The sequence below is a fragment of the Vipera berus genome (genome assembly GCF_964194415.1).
Source record: "Vipera berus genome assembly, chromosome: 2".
NCBI classification, from domain to species: domain Eukaryota; kingdom Metazoa; phylum Chordata; class Lepidosauria; order Squamata; family Viperidae; genus Vipera; species Vipera berus.
Genome location: NC_138203.1, coordinates 215,018,939 through 215,034,878, shown reverse-complemented (window position 1 = coordinate 215,034,878; position 15,940 = coordinate 215,018,939). Strand labels below are relative to the sequence as shown.

The window sequence follows — 15,940 nt, the reverse complement described above, 5'->3', positions numbered from 1 at the left end:
AAAGGGCTTCGGGCAACAGAAGGCTGTCAGAGCCTCCTGCATACCTGTTTTGGCTGGCACTTTCTTGGTAGGTTACCACTGTAACTCAGATAGGGAGACCCCTAGATTTCTTTTCTAGATACCTGCTAATTACATAATGCAAGTCTATTTTGTGGAGCAGTCTCCTGCTTCTCTTTGTTCCGCTCTCTAGGTATTTCCAGAATGTTAACCGAGAATATCATCAAAGATTAACAGTGAATTGTCTTCCCCTCCACAATGAGTCAATTTCCAACTTCGTTGAAAAGAAATAGTGTGTCATAATGTTGCAGAATGCATCTGGGGTTGAGACAGGATGTCATTTTTTACCCGCCTTGCAGCCACACCTCAGGTGCAAGGTGTCAAGTCTTCCTTTCCCTTAGCTCTCCCGTTGACGCTGTTTTTAAAAAAGGCTTCAACGTCAAGAGAAGTGACACTGAGATAGCATTTTAAGGCCAACATGGCAAGAAATAATACCATTATTAATAAGTATTTTTTAAAAATAGCAAGGCTGATTAAAAATATGTGTGTATTTAATACTGAGGGATGTAATGATTGTGGGATGGGGTCTTGTATCAACACAGTGGGAAGCCTGCTGCAAAGGAAACCAGCTTGAGTCATTGATCTCATTTAGGGATCCCCCCCCCCAGTGTTTATAAAAATTTAAATATCTGCTATTTTCTCTTCTGGTAATATATGGAATATGATGCAAAATTTGAAAATTATCTACTTGCAAAAGGATACTAGTACATCGAAAAAATACTCCAAGATTTACAGGCTGCTTCTTTGAGGAGCTTTATGTCAGTATGAGGGACTTTCAATGGTATTTTATCATAGAAATGGGAATCCAAGACGGTATCTATGAAAAAGTTGAAGTGGAGGTTATTTTCTCCTTGGGGGCTTGTATATACATTGCTGATGCTGCTCCTTCAACTCAATTTCCCTATATTTAACATGCATAAGTTACTAGCATGGTCTGGTAAATATAGCCAAGGTACAGGTAAAACTCGAAAAATTAGAATATCGTGCAAAAGTTCATTTATTTCAGTAATGCAACTTAAAAGGGGAAACTAATATATGAGATAGACTCATTACATGCAAAGCAAGATAGTTCAAGCCGTGATTTGTCATAATTGTGATGATTATGGCTTACAGCTCATGAAAACCCCAAATCCACAATCTCAGAAAATTAGAATATTGTGAAAAGGTGCAATATTCTAGGCTCAAAGTGTCCCACTCTAATCAGCTAATTAAGCCATAACACCTGCAAAGGGTTCCTGAGCCTTTAAATGGTCTCTCAGTCTGGTTCAGTAGGAATCACAATCATGGGGAAGACTGCTGACCTGACAGTTGTGCAGAAAACCATCATTGACACCCTCCATAAGGAGGGAAAGCCTCAAAAGGTAATTGCAAAAGAAGTTGGATGTTCCCAAAGTGCTGTATCAAAGCACATTAATAGAAGGTTATGTGGAAGGGAAAGGTGTGGAAGAAAAAGGTGCACAAGCAGCAGGGATGACCGCAGCCTGGAGAGGATTGTCAGGAAAAGGCCATTCAAAAGTGTTGGGGACTTTCACAAGGAGTGGACTGAGGCTGGAGTCAGTGCATCAAGAGCCACCACACACAGACGGATCCTGGACATGGGCTTCAAATGTCGTATTCCTCTTGTCAAGCCGCTCCTGAACAACAAACAACGTCAGAAGCGTCTTACCTGGGCTAAAGAAAAACAGACCTGGTCTGTTGCTCAGTGGTCCAAAGTCGTCTTTTCTGATGAGAGCAACTTTTGCATCTCATTTGGAAACCAAGGACCCAGAGTCTGGAGGAAGAATGGAGAGGCACACACTGCAAGATGCTTGAAGTCCAGTGTGAAGTTTCCACAGTCTGTGTTGATTTGGGGAGCCATGTCATCTGCTGGTGTTGGTACACTGTGCTTCATTAAGTCCAGGGTCAACGCAGCCGTCTACCAGGAGATTTTGGAGCACTTCATGCTTCCTTCCACAGACGAACTTTATTGACTTCATTTTCCAGCTGGACTTGGCACCTGCCCACACTGCCAAAATCACCAAAACCTGGTTCAATGACCGTGGGATTACTGTGCTTGATTGGCCAGCAAACTCGCCTGACCTCAACCCCGTAGAGAATCTATGGGGCATTGCCAAGAGAAAGATGAGAGACATGAGACCGAACAATGCAGAAGAGCTGAAGGCCGCTATTGAAGCATCCTGGTCTTCCATAACACCTCAGCAGTGCCACAGGCTGATAGCTTCCATGCCATGCCGCATTGAGGCAGGAATTGCTGCAAAAGGGGCCCAAACCAAGTACTGAGTACATATGCATGCTTATACTTTTCAGAGGTCCGATATTGTTCTATGGACACTCCTTGTTTTATTGATTGCATGTAATATTCTAATTTACTGAGATTGTGGATTTGGGGTTTTCATGAGCTGTACGCCATAATCATCACAATTATGACAAATCACGGCTTGAACTATCTTGCTTTGCATGTAATGAGTCTATCTCATATATTAGTTTCCCCTTTTAAGTTGCATTACTGAAATAAATGAACTTTTGCACGATATTCTAATTTTTCGAGTTTCACCTGTATGCAATTCTAGAATCATGGTGTCAGAAGGGATCTTGGAGGCCTTCTAGTGCAACCCCTTGCTCGAGCAGTAGACCTTACACCATTCTGGCAAATGATTGCCCAATCTTTTCTTGAAAACCTCCAGTGCTGGAACACCCACAACTTCAGGAGGCAGGCCATTCCACTGATTAATTGTACTCACGGTCAGGAAATTTCTCCTTAGTTCCAGGATGGATCTCTTTAATGAGCTTCCACCCATTACTGCCCTCAGGTGCTTTGGATTATAAGCTGACTTTCTCCTCTCTGTGATAGCCCCTCAAGTACTGGAAGAGTTTTCATGTCACCCCCTAGTCCTCTTCATTGGACTACTAGACCCTCTGTACTATCTCTAGGGTCTCAGCATCTTTCCTGTATTGTGGTGACCAGAACTGTTCATGGTATTCTATGTGGGGCCTCCCTTAATGTAAATATAAAGTAGTACTATTGCTTCATGTGATTTTGGAAGTATTCCCTCTGTCGATGCAGCCTAGGACAGTATTGGCTTTTTTGGCAGCTGCAGCACAGTGTGGTTCATACTTAAGTGGTCGTCCACTAGGAATCTAAATCTCTCTCACAAATGTTACTTGGGGCTAGGTATCACCTCTTCTATACTGTGCATTTGGTTGTTCTTGCTTAAGACCTTACTTTTCTCACCACTGAATTGCATTTTGTTGGCTAGGGCCCACTGCACAAGTACATCAAGATCTTTCTGAATCTTGAGTCTATCATCTAAAGTGTTAGCAGTTTTCCCCAGCTTGGTGTTATTTGCAAATTTGGTGAGTTCCCCTTCTATGCCCTCATCTAGATCATTTGTGATGCTGAAGAGCATTAGACTCAGGACAAGATCTTAAGGTACCGCACTTCATGCTTCCCGCCATGTAGATGGACTTCCATTGAGGATGACATGCTGAGTTTGGTTGGTCATCCAATTACAAATCCATCTGGTGGTGGTAATGTTTGTCCCACATTGTTCTGTCTTATTAAGAGTAGGCTGTGGTCTACTTTGGCAAATGCCTTATCAGATGCCTAAGTAAACTGTGTCCATAGCATTTCATTTATCAACTAATTTAGTCACTTTGTCAAAGAAGGCAATAAGGTTTGTCTGACATGTTTTAATGAAGCCATGCTGGCTTCTAGTAATTGCCTTGCTCATTTCTAGATGCACACAAATCCACAGCTTGATTATCTTCTCCAAAATTTTCCCAGGTATTGATGTCAAGCTGATTGGTCTGTAGTTTCCCAGGTACACCCCCCCTTTTTTTCTTTTTTCTTTTGAAGATTGGAACCACATCAGCTCTTTTCCTCTGGCAATTCCCCTGTGTTTGAGGAGCCCTGAAAGATTTTGTTCAGTGACCACCAAGAGTAAACTGAAACTGAGTCTTTTGTTTATTGGATCTTCTTCCTATTTCTTTCCCCTCAAAGTATATTAGATACATTCTGAGATAATTTTTGCTTTGAACATGTAAATTTGTTTCTTGAAATAGTAAGGTGATTTCAAGACACTATCTACACAGTATCTTTAAATAGTAAGGAAGTCATTAAGATTATGTCAGAAGTCACATTAGAAAAATAATTTTTTATTTTTTATTTTATTTTAATTTAATTCCATTTATATCCCGCCCTTCTCCGAAGACTCAGGGCGGTTTACAAGCTTAGCAGTAGCCTTCATTCTATGTATATGCCTGCTTATTAGGGCTTTCACACACACCCCAGCGGCATTATTACAAAGTCAGCTTAATTGCCCCCAACAATCTGGGTCCTCATTTTACCTACCTCGGAAGGATGGAAGGCTGAGTCAACCTTGAGCCTGGTGGGATGCGAACCTGCACTAATTGCAGGCAGCTGGTGTTACTTAAGGAGGCATTAGCCCACTGCTCCACCAAGGCTCAGTAATCCTTCTCATAGGCTAGGAAATAGTTTGGAAAAGTTTGTTCTAAAATTTTGGAGAATCAGAAGAACTCAAAATGTACTCATAAAAAAAAATTAAAGGAGAAATTGCCAGGAATGTACCAAATTATTCAAAATACTTGCAGGGGCCCATTATGGGTCCTCCATGAGTATTTTAATTACAAAGTGCTGCCATTAGCTTCCAGACCCCTCTCAGCATGGATGGAAAGGGTTAGTCGATATGGAATGCACTGAAGGGAGGTTATTTTATATTCAGAGGAATCAAGAGAGCTTTGGCACTGAGAGAAGAAAACCAAAACTGATCAACTTTTAATGTGACTACAGTGAACATTGCAAACATGTTTGAGTTAGCCCAGCATGTTGAGAGAGAAGATGCTGTGCTCATTCTGTATCGAGGGTTGAGAAGTACATTTTCTCTTTTGCTGTAAGTGGAGAGTTATCTTGTAGCTGTTTTTCCTTTTTGGTTTTTTCCTTGGGAATCTTGCTCTAAGTTGAGCTTGATAGCATCATCTGACCATGGCTTTGTTGACTTTGGTGCTTGGAATAGAGCAGGTCAACTCAACTATGAAAGGCTAATGCTGCCGGTGATGCCGTCCCCTGCTGCTGCTTCTGTTGGCAGTACAAACGTCAGTCTTTCCTGGCATTTCTGATGTTCTGGTCCCAGAGGTTTCTAGCAGCCTTATTGTGTCAGATGTGCTCTATTCTGCTGGAAAAAAAATAGCAGTGATTAACACCTGAGCTGCGCACAAGAGACTGTTATAGGAATATTAACAACTGTGCACCGGCTCAGAGAACTGCTTTGCTTTTGCTGCAGCCTAGCTTGTTAAAAAGCCTTTGGGAGTGTCAAATAACTTGGGGATTAACAATTAAGTATAGAAACTACTTGTATCCAGAGCCAGGCCAGGTTTGCAGAAATGAGTTGTTGTCCCCTCTTAAGAAGTCAGCCTTTTACGAATTTGTGAAGGTTCATCACCAACTTTTTCCTCGCAAGTAAGCAGCCCAGAAGTGTCTGCAAGTATAAACTTTAACCCAGAGAATACATAGTCCTCACACTGGTCATTGCATCATGTAAGGTGGGGAAATGCACCCATTAAAATTGGTCTGTTATTTGAACTAGTGTGTGATAGTAGTTATCATGAGAGCAAATACAGAGGTGCCGAGGAGCCAAAACGAATGCTTCAAAGCCCAAAATGTTGCTGGCATTGGTAAAACATCTTTCCATTCTGAACTCTGTAGGTGCACCTACTTTAGAACAGATGTTGAGCAAACAGTAACAGTTTTATAGTGCCTATAACACAAATTCAAACCTTTCTCCTAATGAGAGCATTGAGCACAGGAAGATCTGATACGAAGCTGTAAAAATGTTCTGATACGCTGCCCCCTCCACTGGATTGCCCAACAGTGCTTAAAGCAACATCTGTTCTACATTAGCAACTCTAGCCCCCTGGTGGAAATGGCTTAGGATATCCGATATGTTCCCCAAGTAGCATAGCTGGTGGTTTGTCAACAGAAAGAAATGGAAAGGAATTCAATTGTATGAAACGGACATTTTAAAATCATGTTTATAAATGGCTAACAAGTAAAGCTGTGGCCTCTGATTGGGTTTGCCCTGATTTCATTATTATAGTGATTCAATCCAACCAGTATAAAGAATTATTGCTGCGTATATGATTATTCTGATATATGGGAAATTTTGGCTGTTAGCCTTTCTTACCCTTTTCCCTGTTTAAAATGTATTTCGGGTCTTCTTGGTTATGTGATTTTAACCAACCAGATAGGTTTCTCTTCCCTTTTGCCCCTACATCTCTATTCAGACCTATCCCTCACTTCTCAGGCTCTTGTCAAAACCCCTTTTCATAATCTACCCAAATCCAGGACTTCTTAAAAACAAATGTGCCTTATGCCAATATGCAGACATGCATTCCACAATGGAAATGCAGGCTACCACTTGTTCTGGGTTTTACCCTTTTTTCATTCCCCAGTAAACACATACATGTACCCTATGATCCAAGCCTCTGGAATACTTCTCACCTTGATTCACTGAGATCATTCATTTATCCAACTCTAACGGAGTCAAAGAGGTCTCCTGCGCCTTTGGATTTGAAACAATACTAGAAAGAGCAGATCTTTGAATGCAGCGTTGTCAGAGTTGGTTTCCAGGTTTTCCATATTTGTCCAACATTTCTACTAGTTATCAAAGCAATAGATAGGTGTCTTTAATTGTTAGGTTGTTTAGAGTTCCCATGTGAATGTAGAAATGAAATAATTTAGATTATTGGTGCAAAATCCTTCATACACAGTTTAAGTCAACACTTCTGTCTTCATGCACTGGGTGAATGCTTTAAAACTTCAGCTTACATAATGAGAAATATCACATCATTATAAATTAGACCTCACTACTCTCGCGGTGATGCCCCAAGCAAACCGGTCCTACTTGGCAAGAAGCTTTGACGTTCTTTTCTGAAACATATATTGTGTCCTTTGTTGTGATACTTGACACTTCTTGAGATCTCCAAGAAGAGAGATAGAACAACTGTTTTGTTTTTGTTTTCAAGTAATGACCCGCCGACAGAGGGAAGCCAAGAGTAAGCTTGCCAGCTACAAAAAAGCCTCAAAATCTGTAGACATGGACAAGTAAGTAGTATGCTCTATATAGTCCATTTTGACTATTTTTTTAATTGGAGCCCTGGTAGATATTTCTGTTACATAAAACTCTGAAGCTTTGATAGATTCACTCATCACTCTGTGATGCATCTTGTAATAGGAAAGACCACCTCAGTCTTACCTATTTTTTACCTTTCCTTCTAGTTGGGCTTTCCTAGGTTTTACATTCTTTTTAGAACGCCTAATTCAGCATTGTCTACCCACAGCAGTGCTTCTCAATGTCATCCACTTTAAAATGTATAGACCAATCCATGCTTGCTGGGGAATTCTGGGAATTAAAATCCACACCTCTTAAAGTGGATGAGATTGAGAAACACTCGCCTAGGGCAGGGGTAGGCAACCTTGGCTCTTTTATGACTCGTGGACTTCAACTCCCAGAATTCCTGAGCCAGCATGGCTCAGCTTGGAAACTCTCCCTTTCCCCTCAGCATGACTGGCTCAGGAATTCTGGGAGTTGAAGTCCATGAGTCGTAAAAGAGCCAAGGTTGCCTACCCCTGGCCTAGGGAATGCTGATGCGCTGCTAGTTAAACGAATCCTTTGCCCTCTCCCCTTTTATTTGCATTATTGTTAAACCCATAATGTGATTGAAACAATACTTATAAAACTCTATTAACAATGGCAAAGGTGGATCCCCAGCTTTAATAATCTAGCTCTGGAATCTGCCAGGACTGGCATGTAAATGTAACAATATTCCTCGTACCGATTGTGTCTGCATAATTCAGACTGTACAGATGTAATAATATAAAGATAAAGGTAAGAAATAGAGCTAGTATTCAAACACAAATGCCAGTTTGGCCATTACGATACCATATTTCATGTGAGTTTGAGTGTCTTTAAGCCTCTGCTTGCCATTCCACATTGTAACAAATGTACCCATTGACGTCTCACAGCTGTTTTCAGTGTTGGAGGAAATTATATATTCCTGCAGTGAGGGTGTTTCAGCATGGTGGAAACATGCAAGTCCCCTGAGCATTAAAAATAATAATAAAGGGAGATCTTAAAACTGGTTAGCAAGCCAAACAAAGACCACAAGCAAATTCCTGTAGCACTAGTGTTCTTAAAGGTATTTTTGGTCCTGGAACAAAAATCACACAATTTGTTTTGGTCTTGCACAGGCTGATAGAGGCAATAAATATCAAGGCAATTTGCAAAGGTCTGCAAAGCAGCCAAACCGTCAGCCATAGGAAGTTACCTTAAACTGTGCTCTAAGAGCAGCATAGGTTGGAAAAGTAGATTAATTGTTGTGCATATCTACATGTTTCTATCAGAACAAAGCTATGATAGAGAAGATTAGCATGTCTGGTGCCTTACCTGTGGTTACACTGTTAATGAAATTAAGGAATTCAAATGAAACCGGTTTTGTTTAATCTTTCTTATTGCTGTCCTCCCCCCACCTGTTCACCCACAAAGAGTTTGTCAGTAAAAATCCTGCCTGAAAATAATGTTGCTGCTACAAACACTGGATGGCAACATAACTAATAGAATTAGGCTAATTATAGAGAGGACAGCTTCTGTTTAGGCACATTATCTTGCTGATCAACAGGGACTGGAAAGAAAATATGGAAAAGTACTGTGGGATTTAGCATCAAGGGGGCTCCTCAGACACATTTCAGATATAGTGCAGCAAATTTCACTGGATTTTTCTAGTTCCAGATCATCAATTAAGCAGCCACCTCCAGTTCCATTTCTGCCCTCATGTGCCAGAGGGGGGGGCAGATTGGCTTCTCGGATATATCTAGCAGACATGTCAAACTCACGACGTCATGTGACATTGCGCAATCTATCGGGGATGGTTTTGCCATTGGCAGTGGGGTTGTTCTGTACCAGCCTGCTACTGGCCCTGCAGAAAAGGCAGGGACAACCCCTCCACAAACGGCAAGAGGCTGGAATATGCTTGCCAAATTTATTGCAACAAAAACAAACAAGACACGAACCAAGAAACAGAAGCTTAAAGAAACATGAACCATCCGAGCGGTTGCCTTCAGCAAACCAGCCCTCCCAGACATTCCCCTTATATAGAGTTCAGGGCGTCGCTTCTCTCTGCCTCCTTCCGAGAAGCCCCATTGCCTTCCTCTGTTTACTCCTAATTGACTGCCTCCTGTGTCGGGCGTCCTTGAACAGGGCCAGCTGTGGGTCATCTTCATCCACACTGTCAGGCTCACACAGCTGGGTCTCCGTGGTGACCAAGTGGGAGGGGCCTGGCTGAGGGCTCTCATCAGCAAGATCTTCAACCCCCTCAGCAAGGTCTTCAACACCCCCCTCCTCCTCTGAGTCGTCCGACCCAACTGCCGAACACACAGGCTGACCCTGAATCACAACAGGGGTGGGTGCGGCTTCCGGATGACGCATCCAGCCTCCAGGCCGGCAGTTTGACACCCCTGGGTTAGATTGTTTAGCAGAGGAATTATGGGACACAGTTGAGTTAGTTGGAGTGATCTGAGCATTGGTAGAGGCTGGTGTTTTACCCTATTCTTGAGCTCCGGATGCTCAATGCTTCTTTGTCAGTACCGCATGCTTTAAAAAGGAAATTGTGCCCTGGCAGATTTATTAGTTAGATGACTTTATTTAGACTGAGAAAAACATGTCTCTGACTTAATACACTTGATTTGCTTTTTGGGGCACAACATAACTCCAATTTTGCAAAAGCAGATACTTCATTCAACTGAGTTGACAGGTTCTGAAAGGAAATCAGTATTGTTTGAGATAGCTAGAGGAGCTGATTTCATTACATCCCATTGCTGCAGTAGCAGCACCCAGGAAAGCAGCAATGGAAGAAAACTCATTCTGTCCTTTTTGACTAGGCAACAGGCCAGTTTTACAGTACAGTATCGGTCACATCACTGTGCAGATCCTGCTCCATTGACAAGTCTTACCTACAGAACAGCTAGAAGCAGCAAAAATGAAAAAGAATGAATTCTAATACAATTCTTTCCTTCCTTATTTGGCAGGCATGAGAAGTGTTACCTTTGTAAATCTCTAGTGCTAAGGAAAGAGTATCAGAGCCATGTTGATGATTGTCTTTGTAGCCGGAATGTTGATGGAACCCAGAGTCATAAGAGGCTGCGGCATGCAAAAGTAAGGATCTGTATTCTTGGTTCACACTTGCGTGGAGAGATTAGCAGGCCTACCTACTCTTGTCTTTGTTTATATCCTTTTCTGAAGAGAGATTGGGTCTGCCTGATTTTCCAACCCCATAAATACGCTTGGCTGCATTGGGAAAAAAATACACTCTGGCTGTTTGACTTGATTTTAAATGATGGGATTACATCTCAACTAGAATATCAGTCCACAGCCCTCTGGATGTTGGTTGATTCCAAATCCCATCAGTTCCATTCAGCACGATCAGTGTTCAGAAGGAAGGCAAGGATAGGGGAAAAAGCCAACCAACAGACTGAATGAGGAAGGAAATCCTCCCAGAATTGTAACCTTTGCCATATCAAGGAATGGCCTTTGATTCACAAACAGTATGTCTTCAGAAACTGCAACATTCACAAGAATACTGATAATGAGCATGTTTACAATGCTTCCCATTCAATGTCGGATGCAGTGTCAAACTCTTAGAATAACAGTCAACTTGTTTGGAATTTACACTTTTCAAAGCTAAATGAAGTATTAAAATAAATTACGAACTATTCTCTTTCTGGTTACAGGGACTCCCAGATTCCTGAATACTCCTTATAGGTTGTAAAAAAAAATTGTCAGTCAAAAGTATATCTACACTTATCTTGAAAGTCAGTAAACCTATATAAGAACTTGGGGAGGGGGGGATTGTTAAAGATAAAATGTACTGTAAAACTTTTCAATAAAAAAAAAACTTGGTTTACCAGTCAGTGGTAGACTCTTAACTGCAAGAGACCAGTGGCTCACTGTAACTTGCTAGCTTTAATAAAATATTTGCTGAATCCTCTCCAGTTGTGACTGGAGTTGTGCTCTTAGATGAAGTCTGCATCCACTGTATTGTAGTTATGGGGTTTTTTTAAAAAAAATGGGCTATAGAGTGGATCTTTTTCCATTTGAATCCTGCCTTTTTGCCATGAAAGGAAAAATGAAATAGTTGTGTGGTTCCTTTTCTTTAATATTATTTGGTATTCTTGAACTAGAAGAGCCCTGAACCACTGTTGGCATCAATAACTTAGCCTTTGTTGTTTGCATAGAATATACATGTATTTATTTATAAATACTTTTTAATGTGGTGTCTTAATCAAAGCCATTTTGAAATGTTTATGAGATTAAAGTGTGTGGGTTTTTGCTGGTCTTCCCATCATTGTAGCTATGTTTAATTTCACAGTCTATGCAAAACATGTACCTGCTTCCCCTTCAATTTTCCATTCTCCTATATCTAAAATGCTGCAGCACAGTATTCTCTCCACCTCTGAGAGATGCACTGCAGCCATGGTGGGGCATTTTGAGTGAGATGAATAACGAGAAATGTCTGTTTTATTTTAATTATTCAAGCTTGATTCTCCAGGTAGGTCATTCTTTCTTTTGAGAAACATTTTTGTGGAATACTTGGCTATTCATATGGCCATCCATTGTTTATCTGTTCACCCATATTGATCCATACCTTATAAATCCCGCATTATGAACGTGCTTTCTATTCTACTTGTACAATGATTCGCTTACTACCTTACAATATTATTTTTGATTATGATCCTTTATGTCCAACTTTTTGGCAGAGAGAAAAGGACATAATAGGTAAATGCAAATGTTTTTGTAAAGTCTAACAGCATTTCCCTGCTCAGAATTGCTATCCTGAACAAAAATGACCTCTGCCTACAATATTACTGTCATACCAGAGTGCAGAATTGAGCCTTACTGGTGGGCAACAGGTAGTAAGGCAAAGTCTGTGCTAATTCTTTTCCTTTGGTATACTTGGAACTCTTTCCAAACATTATAGTAACTCTTTGTATTTCATCCTATGTCAGGCATACCAGTGCAGTTGATAAGGAAGCAGTAGCAGAGATAATGAATTTGTAGGGAGCCTCATGCATGTACTCTGAGTGAACCACTAGATGCTACAGAAATAAATGTAAAATAAAAGGCATAAAGGAAGGGGAGGCAAATATATATATATATATATTAAAAGATAGTATAAAAAGGAGGAAGGGAATAGGACTCACTCATGGGAGTGATTGAAGACAGCTGGATTTGGAGACACTGAAAGTCTTGGTGGATAAGTCAGAGCTAGAAATGAGTACTGCAGAGGAAGGAAAAAAACACATATATCTGATAAAACTACAGTCAGCTTACTTGAAAATAAATTATTTGCAAACCGCCCCCCCCCAATATTCATGGAAAGGCGAACCATAGCTGAGAAAGACATATTGTATTTCAAAAAGTAAGTGTACATTTGCCCTATATCTACTGCTTAAAATACGATGTGTCTGAAGACCTGTTCATATATCGCAGAAGGAGGAATGAAAGAGCATACAGTTGATCACCATTAGGGGAAAAAATGCAAATAGTTATCTGTGAAACATAGACATCACTGCGTACAGCCGCTGATTCTGAATCATTTGCTAAGCCCTTGCTGGCTATAGCCCTTAGGTTTCAGCTGTGTTTCCTTCCTTCAGCTATTGCCAACCTTAATCTATGATGGTGTCAAATTTATCTAGCCGATTAATTCATGCAATTCATCCATTTAATTCCCACATGGTTTAACTCCGGGCGTGACAAGAGGGCATCACGTCCTGGTCCTCCTCGTCCCCTCTCTAAGTTGTGCATGGTTGCTGCCTTACATGCATTACCCATCTTGTGCAGCAAAGGCCTCCATGTAGCCTTTGTGCTGATTTATTTCAGATGGTAAGATTTTAATCCATAGAGCAGTGTGAATGCTAAGGCAATGTGATTTCTCAGCAGGAAGATGCAACATGATGTCTCTGTTTTATGTAATCCCTTAAATCCATCACAGGCCCTGGCCCCTCAGGAATTTATATGCAAATGACAAAAGACTGCCTGTTGATGAGTTTAGCTGGGACACAGCCAAACAATCTGCATTTTCTTGCGCAATGGGAAGCTTCTGTTCATGTCACTTGCTTTGGTTCAGAATTCCTTTTCTTTTTCTTCTCCACGGAAGAACTTGGCTGACATTTAAAACAGTCGCCGGAAATGTTAACGTGACTTTTTGGCACCTAAGGCTCAGGTCCTCCCTGTTGCTTTTCCAAATCAACGCAAATGATTTCTGCTGCTTCTTAAATGAGCATTGTAGCTTCTGACCCCAGATGCTCTGAATAGCGAGCATCCTTTTCTTCTTTTTGCTTATCTTGGCCCTGGTCCCTGGGGACAGCTGCAGGGATGCCTGCCCAGAACTCTTTGAAGTAGATAATAACAAATGTAAAACAATATTTCCAAAAAGGGGGACTTCCGGTGGCTCCGCGGCGACGGAGACAGCCTTCCCGGGCTGCCCGCGGCTCAGCTGTTGTTTTTTCGCCCGAAACAGCGCCGATCAGCTGTTCGGGCGAATTTGAAGCCCCCTCCTCGGGAGAAGAGGAGGGGGCGAGCTCCCAGGTAGGGGTAGAGTTCTCCAGGGCCGCCTGAGCTTATGGCTTGGGCGGCTGAAGGATTGAACTCCCCCGTAGCCTGGGCTGCTCCCAGCTGGCCGGCGCCTCTGCTCCTGATTCTGGGAGCAGAGCCAGGCGTCTGCGACCACCCCTGCCTGAAGGAATGACTATGGATTAAAGGAGCAGGCAGAGCGATACAAGAGGAAAAGGTGATATTTTACTCTCCAGCTTGATGGACTTTTTTGGATTATAAATTATAGATTATAAATCTGAAGTGAAAGTGCGTCGCATTTGGTAAAAGATGGCGGCTAAACCACCCCCTAAAACTCTTCGGAGTGCTGGAACTTCTCCTGTGCAACAATCATTACTGCAGGCGCTGCATCCTCCTGATGTATTGACATCAAAGGACTTACAAGATGCTCTTGAAAAACACGCCCAGGTAATTTTGGAATCAATTAATGCTAGATTTGTACAGATGGAGGAGAAATTGGAGAAATTGGAGGAGAGAATGGAGGAGAGGATGGAACAGAAGTTCAGAGCGATGAAGGCAGACATCTTGTCTTCAGTGTGTAAAGTGGCTCGCTGTGTGGAAGAATTGGAGGAAAAGCTAGAAGATCTGACTCAAAAGAATGCTATATTAGAAGCAAAAGTATTGGAGAATGAAGATAAAGTGGAAAAGGAACTGAGTCTTGCTCAATATTACCAGATGCAGTTTGCCATTAGAGTTAGAGGCTTAAAGGAGAATACCAAGGAAGATCTAAAGCAGCTGGTTTCTGAGGCTTTTGAAGAAGTGTTGAAACAGCCAGCATCTGAAATAAAAGGAGGCATGGATAAAGTGTTTCGTGTGAATTCATGGATTGCTAGACAGAGAAAGTTGCCTAGAGATGTGGTGGTATATTTTGCAAAAAGGGAAACTAGAGATGAAGTTATACGAGCTGCTTATGATACTAAAGTTGTGATTGCTAATCAAGAAGTTTTGGTCTTAAAAGAAATTCCTCCAAAGATTTTAAGGAGAAGGAAGGATTTTACATTCCTTGTGCAAGAGCTCAAGCAACGAGATATAAGGTTTAGATGGGAGATCCCAGCTGGGTTGATGGTGACGCACGAAGGTAAAAGGTACCGTCTGGTTACTGTGATGCAAGCGCGTGATTTCTATAATAATGTTTTAAATGCAACGCCATTAACATCTCTGGAAGCTGAAAAGGGATCTGGAGAAGGAGTGCATCAAGAGGTCGAAGGTGGTCAGATAGAAGACAACGGTGTTGGAAGAGATCAAGATACAACTTCGTCGGATGATTCAATAGAACAGAGGGTGACGCGTGCTGCTGCAAAACGATCTAAGAAGAGAAAATAGCAGGATTTGCAGAAGTCTATGGAATTTCTACGACGTATTCATAGTCAAGTATGGGAGGTGGGAAAAGATTTGGGTGTAGACGCAATATATTTTTTACATGTGGTGGTTTTGTGGAAAGGGTGAGGTTTTTTTTGGATTAAAGTTTGGTGGAATATATAGAAGATTTCCAAATGGAGGTTAAAGTTTTGTTCGCAATTTTTTTATTGTTTGGAATAATTATAGATGTGCTGGAAGAGGAACGGCCGATTACAGAAGAGTGGACTTTAAAGTTTTCTGATTTGGTTGAGGTGGCGAAGATCTTGATTAATTTGAAAGACTATTTGTAAGAACGTTATATCATGTAATGGACAAAAAGGGATGGAGTCTATTTAGGACAAGTATAGGTTGAGAAGTATTATATAGTATTTGAATAATTCTTTTTTCCTTTTTTTTCTGTTCTTTTTTTTTCTTTCTATTTTGGGGTTCTTTTTCCTGTTTTTAATGTATATTTAATATTATTAAGGTTTGTCTTATTCTATATAACCTAGAAAGTGTTTTTTTATTTTAGTTTTTTATATATATTTAATATTGCCAAGGTTTGGTTTATCCTATATAAGCTAGAGAGTGATGGATTTTAGAATTTATAGTTGTTAGTACATGGTTGCTTATGTTTGCCTTTCTTTTTTTTTTCTTTCTCTTTTTATATATATACCTTGTATTCAGCTCTGGGAAGTCGGGGGGGGGAGGGGGGGAGGCGGGGGGGGAGGAGGGAGGGAGGGAGGGGGGGAGGTAGGGGGGGAGGAGGGAGGGGGAAGGGAGGTTTTTTAAAGGAAAATTGTATTTTAAAACTTTTCAATAAAAAAAAAATATTTCCAAAAGGGAACCTTCAGAATGAAGTT

At 41.2% G+C, this 15,940-nt stretch overlaps 1 protein-coding gene across 14 annotated transcripts in view; it reads left to right on the top strand.

The window, feature by feature from the left end:
• The window catches only part of UIMC1 (ubiquitin interaction motif containing 1), an 82,550-nt gene that overhangs the window by 63,094 nt on the left and 3,516 nt on the right, over positions 1-15,940 (top strand). For 9 of the 14 annotated variants that reach the window (XM_081317705.1, XM_081317708.1, XM_081317706.1 and 6 more), the window contains 2 exons: positions 7,099-7,177; positions 10,157-10,283. The exons of 1 other annotated variant lie outside the window; for it this stretch is intronic. In XM_081317705.1, the coding sequence (XP_081173831.1) occupies positions 7,099-7,177; positions 10,157-10,283 (206 nt within the window). Of the gene's footprint in view, positions 1-7,098; positions 7,178-10,156; positions 10,284-10,858; positions 11,464-15,940 lie in introns of those variants that run through there. 4 more of the 14 variants (XR_014025117.1, XR_014025118.1, XM_081317700.1 and 1 more) reach the window with 3 other exon arrangements.